This window comes from Anabrus simplex, chromosome 1 (assembly GCF_040414725.1).
Source record: "Anabrus simplex isolate iqAnaSimp1 chromosome 1, ASM4041472v1, whole genome shotgun sequence".
Lineage (NCBI taxonomy): Eukaryota > Metazoa > Arthropoda > Insecta > Orthoptera > Tettigoniidae > Anabrus > Anabrus simplex.
Window position 1 is genome coordinate 508926065 of NC_090265.1, and position 16157 is coordinate 508942221.

General features: G+C 38.7%; 1 protein-coding gene across 1 annotated transcript in view; it reads right to left on the reverse strand.

Moving 5' to 3' along the window:
• Wdr62 (WD repeat domain 62) overlaps positions 1 to 16157 on the reverse strand; it is a 459879-nt gene that overhangs the window by 94002 nt on the left and 349720 nt on the right. The window contains exons 17-20 of the mRNA XM_067135382.2: positions 12355 to 12564; positions 9091 to 9197; positions 8834 to 9006; positions 6637 to 6757 (exon numbers count right to left, since the gene is read on the reverse strand). Coding sequence (XP_066991483.1) covers positions 6637 to 6757; positions 8834 to 9006; positions 9091 to 9197; positions 12355 to 12564 — 611 coding nt within the window. The remainder of the gene's footprint in view (positions 1 to 6636; positions 6758 to 8833; positions 9007 to 9090; positions 9198 to 12354; positions 12565 to 16157) is intronic.

Below are 16157 nucleotides of genomic sequence, written 5' to 3' on the forward strand. Positions count from 1 at the left end.
TCCTTTAGTTTGGGAAACAGATCAGAGTCAAAGAGGCTCGTGTCCGGTGAATGCTCCAGGACCTCCCACTTCCACAGCACTAATAAGTACCCCACAGGAGCAGCACTGAGCCAGCGGGCATTGTCATGAAAAACAATGGGTGGATTCCTTTGGAAATGGGGCCATTTACAGCACAGTGCAAGGCAAGTACTCAATCTTACAAGGGGGCATTCCCTACTCGTCACCACCGATTTCGCTCAAATTTATAGAACATGTAGGGCTTGGCTAGAAATGAAAGTACCCGAAGTGGAAACTCCAGATGGCCAAGTGTATAGAAAATAAAAATAAAAATGTTGACGCGGCTCCCTCAACGTATAAGCCACTTACGTTAGTGCGCATGCCGAACAGTTGTTGGCGTAGCGGTAAAGAGCTTGGACTAGTAATTCGATGGTCATGGCTTCGGTTCCCCGCGTGGAGAATGTTTTTCTCAATTTTTATATTATTTATTTATTTTATATATTTATATGCAAAACGCATATAGGACGTCATTTTTTTAATGAGCGCGCAATTGTAGAAAATTTGCAGTTGCGAACTTTCCCGACATCTTCAAACAGAAATTATTTTTTCTCCTTTACTGACGATCTCCCCTCCTTGGGGAATGTGCCATAAACGTGAATAGTCATTTCACTGTGAGATTTGTTTTCACCTGACAAGTGAAGGTTGCTCCTGGCGGTTGTACACAAACAATAGATTCTTGGCACAGGTAGAAAAAATTCTGACAATTAAATCCCAATTTTTCACCTTTTCTATGCCTTTTGCGTATAAATAAATAAAATGAATTATTCAACTCTTTGCATAATTGGAAAATGAATAATATAAAAGTTGACAGAAAAAAAGTCTCCCACGTCCATCGAATTACCAGTCAGAGCTCTTACCGCTACACCAACAACTGCTCGGCATGCGTACTAATGTAAGTGGCTTATACAGTGCGAGAGCCACGTCAACATTTTTATTTTTATTTTTATTTTCTATACGTTTGGCCATCTGAAGTTCCCACTTCGGATACTTTCTTTTCTAGCCAAGCCCTGCATGTTCTATATGAATGAGCAAAATTGGTGGCAACGAGTAGGGAATGCCCCCTTATTAAAGAAGCCCAGAAATCATGGGATCTAGTAACCGCTCAGAACATCACTCGATCATGGAGAAAATTGTATGTTGATGTCGAAGAGCTCGCCGACGATTTTTATGGGTTCACTGATGAAGATGAAAATGAGGGATTGATGATCAAAGATATCCTGAAGATTATTGAAAATAACATTCATTTTGGAGAAGTGGATGAAAGTAACATTGAGGAGTGGATTCATACTGACAATGTATTGCCTGGGCATCACATTTTAACCGATGACAAAATAGTAAATAAAAGCATGAACGGGAACTCCGCAGTCAGCTGCGAAGTGACGAGTGAAAGACAGCGGGATGGGAAAGAAGAGTGTGTCACAAACAATCGCGTACTGCTTCAGACCGCACTGGAGTCGGCTGAAACGTTAATGGAATTCTTGGAGCAAGACGACGATATGGATTTTTCAGACATTCTTGTAATTAGAAAGCTCAGAATGGACATAAAGAAGAAAATAAGTTGTAGGAGAGTGCTAAAAAAAGTAACAGATTTTTTAAAGTAGCTTAAATGACAGTAGATATATTAATTCTTTATAGTCTGCTGGTAATTTAGGTGAATATTTAGTATGTATTTTTGTAGCTTTGACTACATTTTGGTTTTTTTTTTCTACTGGCTTTACGCCGCACCGGCACAGATACGTCTTATGGTGACATTGGGATAGGAAAGGCCAAGGAGTTGGAAGGAAGCAGCCATGGCCTTAATTAAGGTACAGCCTCAGCAATTGCCTGGTGTGAAAATGGGAAACCATGGAAAACCATCTTCAGGACTGATAGTGGGATTCGAACCCACTATCTCCCAGATGCAAGCTCACAGCCGCGCACCTCTAACCGCATAGCCAACTCGCCCGGTCATTTTGATTTCAAAGAGGGTTTAATGTACTACATTTTAAGGTTATACGGTATGTATTTTATGTACTTTAAAGTCCATTAAAATTAGTAGTATGGATTATCTGGGGTTTTTTTTAATTAACCGTTCACCCCTTCCCGGGCATTAGAACAGATAATCGAGGTTTTACTGTATTAGAAAATATTATTTCAAGAAAGTAACTCTAAACATGGAATGAACAGCTGTTTTGAATTAATTTTGCAGAGTTCAGAAATCAAAAAGGCTCCAGTAGCACCAGATGATCTAGATCAGAGGTTCTCATACTCTTATGAGATTGTACCCTTCACTCATGGCTAAAAGTACCCCCACAACAAAATTCCTAAATGATATGCTTTAAAAATATGATACTTGGCTAATTAATAAAGCATTTCTAATTGATTATAAACCATTCTTTTAACCCATTGAGCCCTGCATATTTGTTGGATTGAAACTGCATTGGCGCTGGGATTATTTTGGAGGAAATATAGTGTCGCTTCATATCATCAGAAATTTCTTAGTTACAAGACCATTAAAGATTTAAATATACATGAACACAAAAGGCTTCCATACCACAAACTGCGGAACAAGGAATACAGTAAAACACTTTATTTTATTAGCATCACGGGACTGTAGGCCTACTCAGTCCACCTGCTGAGCTGTAACCCAGTTTTCTCTTTGCACTTTCTCTTCGATTTCCACATCTATTTGTTATTCAGGAGCATTGCTCACACTAGTACTAATATTACTACTAATTTCACTGAAAAAATTACATTCCTAATCATCATTACTTCCTAAAAGGGGTTATATATCTGTAAATATCAGTTCTATACTGGCAGCCATCTTGTTTACAAGCGAATCTCAAAGGTAGAGATAGCCCACTTCAAACTAATATTACCAAGCACACTATCGATATATATTACCAAAGAGCATATAACATTGCAAAGAAAGAGTCCCTACGCAAATCACAAATGCAACTCACTCTGCCTTCTCTTGAGGAAAAGTAGAATTACGTAGTAAAATGAGACAACGGAACAGTTCCGTGGTCCGGCGTTTGGTCCACCGAGACGAAGCACGGAACGGTTCCGTGACTCGGGCCCAATGAGTTAAATACACATTGTAAACAAGACAAGATTGTGAAATTAAATACATTTTGTTAACACATCAAAAGAAATTAAAGAGTTTGCCTGCAAGTATAATACAATGATAATGAAGTACCATAGGATACCCTGTTTGTATGAAAGTTTCACAAAATGCTTATCCTCAATATCAAATTAATAAATAAGGATGAAAAATTTTCAATCTTAATTCTAGAATTCAAACATTGCAAACCATCACAATTTCAATGGGATGAGTATGCCTGCATGGCGTCGCACACTTTTCGATGTGTAGTGAAACTTTCAAGCGAAGCATGGCTCCATATATACATATTTAACTTCTTATTTATTTTTATATTTCAATTTTTCTTTGTATTTTCCCTGAAATCTGCTCGCATACCCCACTACAAGTCTCAGGCGTACACCTAGGGATACGCATACCACAGGTTGAGAACCAATGATCTAGATGAATGCAGATTAATATAAAATTATATTGACACTAATGATGTTACTCAATTATAATCATAGTATCTGCTGACACTCCATTCATTAGAATATAACATGCCCTTACTGCCTAGCACTGATGTCAGAAGTGTTGGAATCCATAGCACAGGTCAAAACTCTCAAAACATATTGTTCTTCATATTTTTATTATTAGTTTTAAAACTAACTCGGATAGGTTTAATTGAAAACTAATAGTTTACAATACAATAGGCTATAGAAAGTCTTAAGGATAGTTTTTGATTTTTGCTAACAGAAAAGATGCTATAACTGGCAGTTACATAGATATATTCCTGGCCCTGGCCATAGAGACAATGAAGAGCATGCAAAATACATAAAAGAAACAGTTGGGGGGGCGGGAACACACGGGGGCATGCATGTTACCTGGTAGTACAGGCTGTCTAGTGGCTAATCTCTTGGCCAGAGGACGCTGAACTGGCGCCCGCGATGCTGGAGGCCACATTCGCTTAGGGGAGTTGGCAGCTGAAGATGAAGTGGCTGGTGTAGATGAGCCTGAACCACCACCTGCCACAGGGAAACTGTCCTCCTCCAAGTCAGCAACACACTCGTCTGACATGTCATAGTCATCCACTACATTCTCAAAACTCTTGCAGAGGAGCTTCACTCCAACGCTAGGTCTCACTTCTACACCATCTCTTACTTCCTTCTTATTACTATCATCATTCACACTGGATAAAATAGCTTCACTCAATTTGCGAATCATCAACGTACATTCTGGAGACGATACATTCACACTATTGTCTATTTCCATTATAGACTTGGTAGGCTCGCAACTCTGTTGTAAGGCTGATTTACTGGACATGTCAGAATCTTGAAATGCTGTCCACAAAGGTCTTTGTTTCCCTTGGTACGATTGAGGTTTTTGTCTAGGCTTTGGGGGTGGTTTATGAGTAATTTTGCCAACAGGTTTTGGTGCTGTAGGAGGTCGCTGAAGACTTTGTTGCCGAGTCTGAGGAACAGAAGATGAGGGTGACTGAGGAGCTTCCTGCTGAACCTTAGCATTACTGTAAGACTCTTCTGCAGTCGAGAATGGCTGCTGAAGCTGCATTGATGTTGGTGTTTGTGGCCTACTTCTTGGATAGGAATTCTTTCGATATACAGAATTGCTCAAAACAGATCCTATTCTAGACGGAGTCTGTGGCCTACTGCTGCAAGGAGGTGGCTTACCTTGGACTAAAGTATTACCGGGTTCTAAAGACATTGCTGATGACCTTGTATCCTGAAGACTTCTGGTACGAAACACTGTTCGATGTTGATTTCCTTCCAAATCTTTCCTTTCGCTGGTGGTATCTTGCTTTATTTCCTTCGTTGAAAGGGCAGAATTCTGCTTTCCCTCGGTCATGCTGTATTCACTCAGGCTATGAACAGGACTTCTGAAGTACCTTGCTACTGGTGCATGAGCAGGACTGTTGCCCAGATTGAAACCCTTGTTAACAAAACCACATTCAATTGCTGGCTGCGATGAACCAAATACCTGGCAGTCACTATCATCTGTAAGAATGCTCTCAGTACTCTGACAAGAATCACGATGACGAGCATGATGTGCAGAAAAATTATAATCACTTTCTAAAATGCTCTCAGTGCTGCGGCAAGTTTCACGATCAAAACGAGACTCACTTTCATCAGTAAGAATACTCTCCTGACTTCGACATGTATCTAGATCACGTCGACGGGAAAGAAAAAAACTTGCACTGCTATGACGTTCTTGTTCCAATCTAGCACACATTTCAAGAATATCACCACTATTGTTGCAACTAGTATTTGTTGAAAGAATGTTTTCATGACTACGAGAACCATCACCCAAGCAACTTGTGGCTAAAGAACGATGATTAAAAATCTGATAATCACTCACACAGCGCCGAGGTATTCTGTTACTGAACTCGCTTGGCTCTTCCAATGAGTCTGAACTGAAATTTCCTGCAGCATCAGCATCATTATCATCATCATCCCCATCATCACAACTATCAAGGAGATTCTCTTCACTTGAGGCATTAGTTTGATTCAGTATTGCAGGCAAAGATTCAGAAGATTTAGCCACATTTCTTTCGTCTTTTCTAGGGAACTCCTCATCAGCCATTGAACTAAGATCTATGAAATAACTACATGATCTACGTGCCTGACCAAATCTTGAGGATTTATTAGCCGATTCAGTATCTGTCAAATTGTGAAAGAGTGTAGTAGGTGAATTTAGGTCTTCACATACTGGGGATTCTGGCAAAGACTGATTCGTTAGAGGTGGCTTGCCAGAACGATTTTGACGATATTTGTTACCTGACCTCAAATTTAGAAACACTGGACGTTTGGTAGGAGAACTTACTTTTCTTGATTGTGCTTCATTTTGACCTTCAGCAACAGAAGTATTAATGTTAGTTCTAACAGCATTCAAAGGCTTTATATTAGTAGTGTCAGCAGTAACAGTAGAAACAGAAGAACAGAAAGCACTGTTAGTAGAAGATACCGATATCCAAGCACTGTCATCCACTGCAGAACTATGGCATTCAATTTTTGGTTCTGGAGGCAGTGACAAGCGGGACATAGAAGGGATTCCCTCCACCAAGGACAGAGCATGTGCAGAAAGTTTGGAAGTTTTCTTTGCAATGGGTAATGTGTGGTATGACATGGGAGTGGAATTTTTCTGAGGAGGTGTTGATACATCAGGAATATTTTTATTGGTCTTATTCTGCTTGGTATAGGTCATATATTTGAAAGGAGGGCTGTTAATCTTAGAAGGAGCTATGGCTATGTTTGAAGGAGGATATGACTGTAGACGAGCAAGTTCCATTTTGGTGAGAGGAACTCCTTCAGTACTACTTTTTACAGTTGAGAGACTTTTTGAAGTTACTGGGAAAGAACTGTGAGAGAATGCTGACCCACCACCTAATGCTTTGAGAGCAATATAACGAGGCTGAGATGAATTAGGAGGTAGAGACAAAGGTTTTGTTAATTCGGATTGGAGGGTAATACTCATTCGATGGTGAATAACGGTAGCATATTGTTTACCTCCAGCTGATGTGTAACGATGAGCATGATTCGACGCTCGTGCACTACGCCCGTCCTTTTCAGGGTAATGGCTCAAGTCTGTGATGCTTTGACTGCTTTTAAGATTAGATCGGTAGCCAACCTGTGAACAGTTCCCAATAGATTTCTACTATCATAAAATTCAGTGGACATGAAAATTAAGACAAATAAAAATAACATCTCACACACACATATTTTAATAATATACATAATATTTAATCAGTGTAGAATCTTTAACTAACAGAATTGATCAGAGAGAGAGAGAGAGAGAGAGAGAATGTCCAAGTTGAATTAAAATAAGTAGTTTAAGCTTTCCTGTCATTTTTCATCATGATGACATTCCCTGAATAATAACATAAATTTTTATAAAAACACAGAAAAAAAAGCATTTTCCTACAGAACAAGATCAAAAACATGCATATGGCCTATTGGAGGACAAACGAAGAGGTTGTGCAGAAAATTATTATTATTATTTTCTATTTGTTTTACGTTGCACCAAGGAAAGGTCTAGGAAGGGGAAGGAAGTGGCCATAGCCTTAATTAAGGTACAGCCCCAGCATTTGCCTGGTGTGAAAATGGGAAACCACGGAAAACCATCTTCAAGGCTGCTGATAGCTCACAGCTGTGTGTCTCTAACCGCACGGCCAACTATTTCATCTTCTTCTTCTTCTTCTTCTTCTTCTTCTTCTTCTTCTTCTTCTTCTTCTTCTTCTTCTTCTTCTTAGTTTTTTAATAAACTAAGAGAGACAACAAAAATGATGATGATGATGATGATACACAATTACAGTTATCAAGAGAGATGCATTTGGAAATGCAGAAGTCGGCACTTTCATCCAACCTGGCTCTCTCATGACGAAATGAATAAACTTAATTTACAGTTGACCACTAGAATTTATAATATTAACATATGCTAATTTTTCATTACTTACAAAAATATAAAAACTTACGTTTAAATATTTCAGGCTTTAGTAATAAGATGTCGTTTAAAAACAAGCATGAAATCTCAGCTCTCAGGTGTGTTACCTGTTTTCATTTTTTTGTTTTTTTTTTAAAACCAGTATGGTCTATGTGCAAGGAAATCACCCTTCTAAGTTACTGCTGGAAGCTATCTGTGGAATACTTTGCAGAGTAAACGAAATACTGTGAATTTATCTAACCATGCCAGTACACCCTGCTGACCTGTATGTCCAATGGTCAACATCAGAGAGTTGGAAGTACAAGTCCTTGCACACAGAACTTAATGAACAGAACCAGTTAACATACAAATTGAGAAAGAGGTCATGATCGCAACAACCACTGATTCTTCACGAATGTTGCTATTTTCTAATTTTTTTATTTACACTTTATCTCCAAAATATGATTACTTACTCTATTTTTTGAGCTTCCTTCAGCAAGGTATTGCACCATAAAATGTTGACATTTTTATGGACTTTTCATACAACTTTGCAATTTCAACTTTTTCTTCTTTCTAGAATTCTTCCAAATATTTTGGCAACATGTTTGGTTCTTTGTATTGAAGTAATGATATTTATGAATGATAGTAAAATATTGTAAGTACAATGCATACAATATCTTATGAATAATATAAAACCAACCAGACTTCAAGTATTAAAACTTATCAGGCAGGTTGCTGGACCAGAATCTATTTTTTTTATTACTTTAACATCACACTAACACATCAAAGATTTTTGGTGATGCAAGGATGGGAAAGGCCTAGGATTAGGAAGGTACTGGCTGTGGCTTTAATTAAGGTACAGCCCCAGCACTTGCCTGGTGTGAAAATGGAAAACCATGGAAACCATCTTCAGGGCTGCCAACAGTGATATTTGAAGCCTGATGCAAGCTCACAATTGCGCCATGGCCAACTAGTTCAGTCCAGGATAAAAAATTTCCACACACACATGCAATCTTCACCCAGTAGTGGAGGACAGCAGAAGTAAACATACAAGAATAAACTAGCTTTCAAATTTAGCCAGGAGGGAGGCAGAATAACAGGAGTCCCGAGACACAAGATCAAGATACCTTTGTTTAATATCTGGATAAGGGATGAAAATCTAAGTTTCAGGGGCATATTATTAAATACAAAGTTATGCTATGTAAAAGTGCTTTGATTAAAAATACCCTCCACAGTGTTATAAAACATCCTTCAAATTATAATTTTTAAAATGCCAAGACTCACACTCTGCAGTTTGCGTCGAGTCTCCTCAATCCGCCGCTGCAATTCCTCTCGCTTTCGGGATGTTTCCGTATCGGATCGAGCTTGTTTGGCGGCATTGATCACAGCCACATTACGCAACTGCGTACCTCCAAGACTTGCTCGTACCAAGAACTGTGATGAGATACTAGTACCACCTAGAAAAGTAACACACATGTTACATAATCACACTTAACATCCCTCAACTCTCTATAAACAAATATACAACAAAATATCATTACCAGTATCTTTAACAATTCTTTCAGCATCCATCTCTGCCCCACTGAGTGATTCAAAAGTGTTCTTCAAGAATTTCTCCCGCTGGCCAACCATGTCTAAGCTCTCAGTACTAGAATAAATAAATAAAAATCAAGATACATACAATGTAGAAACACCACTGGTATACAAGTAATAGAAAAGAACAAACTGACAAATAAAGTTCTATATAAGGGGAAAACTGGAGGAAATTCACTGGACATGTGTGGAACACCCTCCGAACAGTCCAGATTTATCATCCTGTGACTACCATTTGTATGGACCACTCAAACAAGATCTAAGAGGACAGCAGTTCGATGATGATGCAAGTGTACAAGAATAATGTTATTTGCTTTACGTCCCACTAACTACTTTTATGGTTTTCGGAGACGCCGAGTTACCAGAATTTAGTTCCACAGGAGTTCTTTTACGTGCCAGTAAATATACAGACATGAGGCTGACGTATTCGAGCACCTTCAAAAACCACTGGAATGAGCCAGGATCGAGCCTGCCAAGTTAGGATCAGAAGGCCAGCGCCTCAACCGTCTGAGCCACTCAGCCCGGCAAGTGTAGAAGAGTTCATGTGCAACTGGCTCCGCACACGTCCCTCTTCTTTCCAACAGGACAGCATCTCGATGGAGAAAATGTGTATCAAAGGCAGGACACTATGTAGAAAACTGATCTCTATATATGTGGGGTTTTTTGGTTGATGCAATAAATTTTTTTAAATAATTCCCGTTTATATTTGATCCACCCTCATATTAAGGAGGATAAATAGAAGTTGACATGTATAAGGATGTTTATATATATCAATGCTCTTAGAAGAACCATGTACATATAGATTTGAATTACAACCCTAAGGGTGGTGGAGTATTTTCTATCCTGTCCCATCATAGCCATAAGATGTGTCTGGGTTGGTGCAACATAAAGCAAATTAATTTTTTAAATCGGCATTACCAGAATCTTCATCCAAAAATGTGGAATTGAATTATTCAGGCAAATATGAGATTTAATATCATTAACACAAGGACGACTCATGGCGTACCGAAGCAGCCCAGCTTGCCACTGTCATTAGCGCACGCAAACCCCTTCTCCAGACATCCCAACGAACATCCTGGCAAAGCCCGCCCAAAGAATTATTACTAACAGCAGCGGTACATTCCAATTCCCGCTTATATTTGATCCGCCTTCATATATTAAAAATGTCCCACAACAATTTCTCGGGGTTAGATGTTAAAAATTAATTTGTAATTTCAGAAAACTTATAAACCCAGAAAAACTATAGGTCATTGCTTTGAAGAAAAAGATCCGACTGGGTGAAAAAATGCTTATACCTTATGCCGAACCCCAATTTTGAAACCGCCACCCAGCCTGGCCCATGGGGAATTCTGGGAATTTTAGATTTTTCTAGGGATACTGAGGGCATCAACTTCTCTGGTACCAAGTTTTAAGTTTGTGGGATGCCTGGAAGTGCCTAGATAATTCAGGTCTATTTTCACTTTTGTACTTTTGTATAGATCACATCAAGTTCCATTTATTAGTATCCTTAAACGGTGACTGGCAATAGGAAAGAGGGCCTGCCAATGTAATGAAGGATCCCCAACTCGACTGTGACTGGCAGTAGACCAGGAGGCATGCCATCACAATGAAAACTTCCCAATTGCACTGTGACTGGTGGTAGGAAAGGGGGCCTACCATTATAATGAAAAATTCCCAGCTCAATTGATACTGACATGATAACAGTAATAAAACCTCCCCAAGGTGATAGTGACTGGCAGTAGGCAAACAAAACTCCCCAACTCGACTGTGACAGGCAGTAGGAAAGGGGGCCTGGCACTAAAATTACAAATTCCCAACTCGACTGACACTGGCATAATAATATATGCTTTACGTCCCACGAACTACTTTTATGGTTTTTGGAGATGCCAAAGTTCCAGAATTTATTCCCTCAGGAGGTCTTTTACATGCCAGTAAATCTACCGATGTGAGGCCGACGTATCAAACACCACCAGACTGAGCCAGGATCGAACCTGCCAAGTTGGGGTCAGAAGGCCAGCGCCTCAACCATCTGAGCCACTCAGCCCAGCTGGTATAATAATGGAAACTCCTTAAGTCGATAGTGTCTGGCAGTAGGCAACGGGGCCTGCCATTGTAATCAAAACGCTCCAAATCAACTGCGGCAGCAGTAGGAAAGATTATATGCCATTATAATGAAAACTCCCCAAATGCTTTGCAACTGGCAGTAGCAAACAGGGGCCTGCCATTATAGCAAAAACTCCCCAGCTCAACTGTGACTAGCAGTAGGAAAAGGGGCCTGCAATGGTAATGAAAAATACCCAACAACTGTGACTGGCATTAGGCAAGAGGTCCTGTCATAATAAGAACTCCCCAACTCAACTCTGACCGGCAGAAGAAAAAGGTGCCTGACATTATAATGAAAACACTACACCTGTATTATAATTGGAAATAGAAATGATGATCTGCCATAATGTAAACTCCCAAACTCGACTGTAACTGGCAGTACAAAAGGGGACCTGTCATTATAATAAAAACTCACCAAGTTGGTTTTGACTGACAGTATGCAAGGGAACCCGCCATTATAATGAAAACAACACAATTCGATTTTGAATGGCAGTAGGGAAGGGGCCTGCCATTATAATGAAAAAAGCACTACTTGATTGTGACTGCCATAAGGCGTGCCATTATAAAGAAAACACCACAACTATATTTTGACTGGCAGTATGGAAAGGATTTGCTATTATAATGAAAACTCCTCAACTGGAATGTGCCTGGAAGTATGAAAGGGGGCCTGCCACTGTAATGAAAACTCACCAAATTGATTGTGATTGATAGTAGGCAAGTGGGCCTGCAATTTTAGAGAAAACTTCCCAGCTCAACTGTTACTGGCAGTATGAAAGGGAGCCTGCCATTATGATCAAAACTGCCCAAACCGGAATTTACGCGAGAAACAATGTACGGGGACTTCCCTGTTGTGTTTCTCAGGCAATACTAAGAGACATGCAGTTTAATAAAATCTTACTCACAGCATGTACAGTAATTTATCTAAAAATACATAGAATTTCAGAGCGAAGCATGCATACATTGCTAATCAGGTAACTTGAATAGAGTTATATCTTATAATACCTTCACCGAAGACACGTTATTATAACACAAAGCCTACTTTTTACAGAATATTAAGGTACACAGTCGAAAAGCTTGGTTCAGTAGAACAGTAAACATTTTAGCTTTACCTGACTGACAGCATGGACAGTATGTTTCGGTCTGCAGTCTCAGCACTTGGGGTAGAGGCATCTTCATCATCCTCATCACTGTCCTGACTACCTGATACAGATGCCGATACAGACACCACATCCAAGAGGCGCTCTGGAACGTGGTTCTTTTTGTGCCTTCTCACTGATCGCCTCAGTTCTTCAGAATCCATGGCATTCACTGTGTAGTCACTGGAACAAAACAAAATATCACAATGTTAAATAAAGTAGTTCACTATCATGCCATTACAATAAAATATCACCTTCAAAACTGAATTTTTTAAAATAATAATAAATCCACAGCTGGTAAATTAAAAATAAAAGAAACTAAGTAGTACTAAAGTAAATAGGATTTCTGGAAAGGAATCCTGGCATATTTTATTCTGACAAAAATTACTGTTTCATTATTTTTAATTTCTCAATCTTATTTCCTTTATCTCTTTCCAAATGTTATGAGTGCATTATTATAGGATACTAATTACTTCATTAAGAAGCCTGTAGGGCTCAGGTCATCTGTCCCAAGTAATCAATGTGACGATTAATTCTGTTCGTTAACTTCAATTATTGTGGTATCAATATCAGTCCATGGCATTTTTAACTTAGGCTAGCCTAACAACAGAAGCAGCTATTACAGGAAAACGGTTATCTTCCAAGCATAAGTCTGGGATGGGAAAGAGAAGCAACAAAATATCATTTCCATAATGGTTATCATTTTGTCTTATTAAAAAAGCATTCACTGTATAAAATATTAGTTTTCCTGTGTAAATTTGTAACTACATCCCAGCCCCCTGCAGGCTGCAGCATTCAATCCACTCAGTTCTTTTATTATTAAAATGATGACAGATTGGAAAGTTGAAAGGAAATTTTCAAATCAATTTGAAAATCTGAAAGTAAATCAGATTTACCTCTAAATCTCTTCACAAGTTACAAACATTAAAGAATGGTAGAATGCATTTAATGGACCTCCAAATATTACTTATCTTCAGAAATGCAGTGTGCTAGAAATCTGTGCTGGAAAGGTGGTTCCTTTATCTTGCTATTAAATCTACAGACTCGGATCCCTGACATTTAAGCACTCTTAATATAAACCTCCAAACTGTGCTCTTTAGCCAGCACCAAATTGGAAATGCCCTTTAACAAATACCCCATATGGCCATAAACTGTACTTTTCTTAAAGTACTGAAGAATCCAAATAAGCTGACATTTTCCTATGGAACAGAAAATGTGGGATTTGTTCTCCGTTCTTCATTACCCAAATGATGACTCCCTGCATATCATGTTTGAGTGCTCGCCTTTTATGTACACTTCCCAACACAAGAAGAGATTAGCTGAAAAATTCCAAGCTTGCAAGTACGAGCACAACCAGTACCAATAATATAACGAGAGCTTGAATTTATCTAGAGGGAATCAGGAGCTCGAGTTGTATTTATTTTGACTATTCAGCGCAAAATTAATTTTTTTTTTCCTTCTTACAATTGGCTTTACGTCACACCAATACAGATAGGCCTTATGGCTACGATGGGATAGAAAAGAGCTGGGAGTGGGAAGGAAGCGGCCATAGCCTTAATTAAGGTACGGACTCAGCATTGGCCTCGTGTGAAAATGGGAAACCACAGAAAACCATCTTCAGGGCTGCCAACAGTTGGGTTCGAACCCACTGTCTCCTGAATGCTGATGATGCTTGTTGTTTAAAGGGGGCCTAACGTCTAGGTCATCGGCCCTTCTACTGAATGCAAGCTCATAGCTGAACACCTCTAACCACAAGGACAACTCGCTCTGTAATTAAATAATAATAAAAGTGCATAAATATAAAACCAATCAAATACATAGGTATTCAGAACCTACACAGAGAACAAAATTTTCAGCACAAAATATTGCTTTTTAACCCGATGAGTGCTACGCCCGCCTATAGATGGGCTGACGCGGCCGGTCCACCAGTGCTACGCCCGTCTATAGACGGTGTGCGAGAATTTTAATTTTTTTGAGATTCCTGGTTCACTTTTGAGTGAGAATTTAATCTCTGACATGTTCTGCCACCTGTTGGGCATTATGTAGAACTAACTGATCAGAGATTATAGCTTCGGGAAGTAACTTACAGAGCTTTTTGTAGACGTCTGTGGAGTTCATCTGTGATGTAAACAAACATGGCGGAACAACAATTTAGTTACTCTTTCAGCGATGTTATTTTGGATCACAGAATCTTTCAGTTATTAACCACAGCGGAAAGTGATGATGGAGATAATCATTTTAAGGAATTGTTAAGCGACTTTGAAAGCGAGTGTGCCGAAAATATTGTATGTGAGAGAGAAACAGAGCCGCCTCCTAAACTAAAGAAGAAAAATACGGTGAGTACAAAAGCTATTTTATTGCTAGTTTCGTGGCGGATGGATTACTTTTCTTCACCAGAGTTTCAGGTAACTGTGACAGGCTCTGAGGGCCAAGTAGTGTTTGATGAAAACTCGAAAATCATTGATTTTTTAGAAACTTTTGTGCCAGTGGAGTTGATGCAGATAGTTGAACAAATCTGCATCACAAACAACCAATAGAAAACAACTATCACCACATTCCAGGTTTGGAAAGTATTTTAAAATATCAACTTCTAAGAAGTTAAATGTATTAGTTGCCTACAGATTTTAGGAAATAATATTATTTTGGGATCTTTACTTTGTGTAAAGATAATGCACGCATGGGCACATAAGTGTAATTTTGTTTTCTCTCAAAATAATATTGAACTTAAGTGTAGGATTTTCCATTTGCATTTAAAGTTTAAAAAAACCAACATTTGTAACCATTTTAAGCTAATCACCCCACTGATAAGTTTGAGGCTTCTACAAAAAATTTGACATATGAATGAAAAACTCAGCACTGAGGTACCAAACAGTCAACTGGTAACTCAGCACTTAAAAGGTTAAACTCTTTGAGCCGCAGTCTTGCAATATGTCAGCTGTTGGCTTCATCAGAATAACATAGTTATGTCCTCTTGATTGTGTGGTCTGTGTTCACATGTATCACTGAAGATGTATGCTATTCTGATAAATTTATATATTAAAAAGGCATATAGGTGTGATAAAATGAAAGTGATAACAAAAAAGCAATAAAATTGCAGCAACAGACTGCTGTTGATTGGTTGCTGAAATTCCTAATATTCTAATACCAGATTGGTCATTCAAGCCACGAGCTAAATTGTCAGAGATTCTTGGTAAGAGAGGTAAATTGAAGAGTCCACCTTTTCGATACAAATAAATGTTATAATGGTTAAGTTACAACATATTTACTTGGGACTAGTTTCAACCAAAATGTGAGAAATAAGCATAGGTACATATATACAAACATACACAATACACAAAACATTATAACATTACGCTTAAATGTGAGTAAAATGGGGAATAAAATAAAATTTCTCAGTTCAATACGGATATAAGATGAAATTCTTAAATTTAAAAGAGATTCTTGGCTCAATAGCACATGAAGGTTTATCAACATTTTCCCCACCTCCACCCTGAAAGTTTTAGAAAGAGATTAAATGATAACACTTGAACAAATTGCTGTAAATGCTTCTTGTCACTTTCCTCACAATGTAAAAAATATTTTATTATGGAATGATTCTTCAACACAAGGATTGGCTCAGTTTTTGTATCAAGAAGTGTACCACGGCTGAAGGATAAAATCATAGCAGAGTTCCTTTGCCTCCTTTCTTCTACTTACCTGGCTTTCAACTAATACTTCCCACACAAAGAAAAGAATACTTCCCACACCACACAAAGGGAGTTCTCAAAAATGGCCCC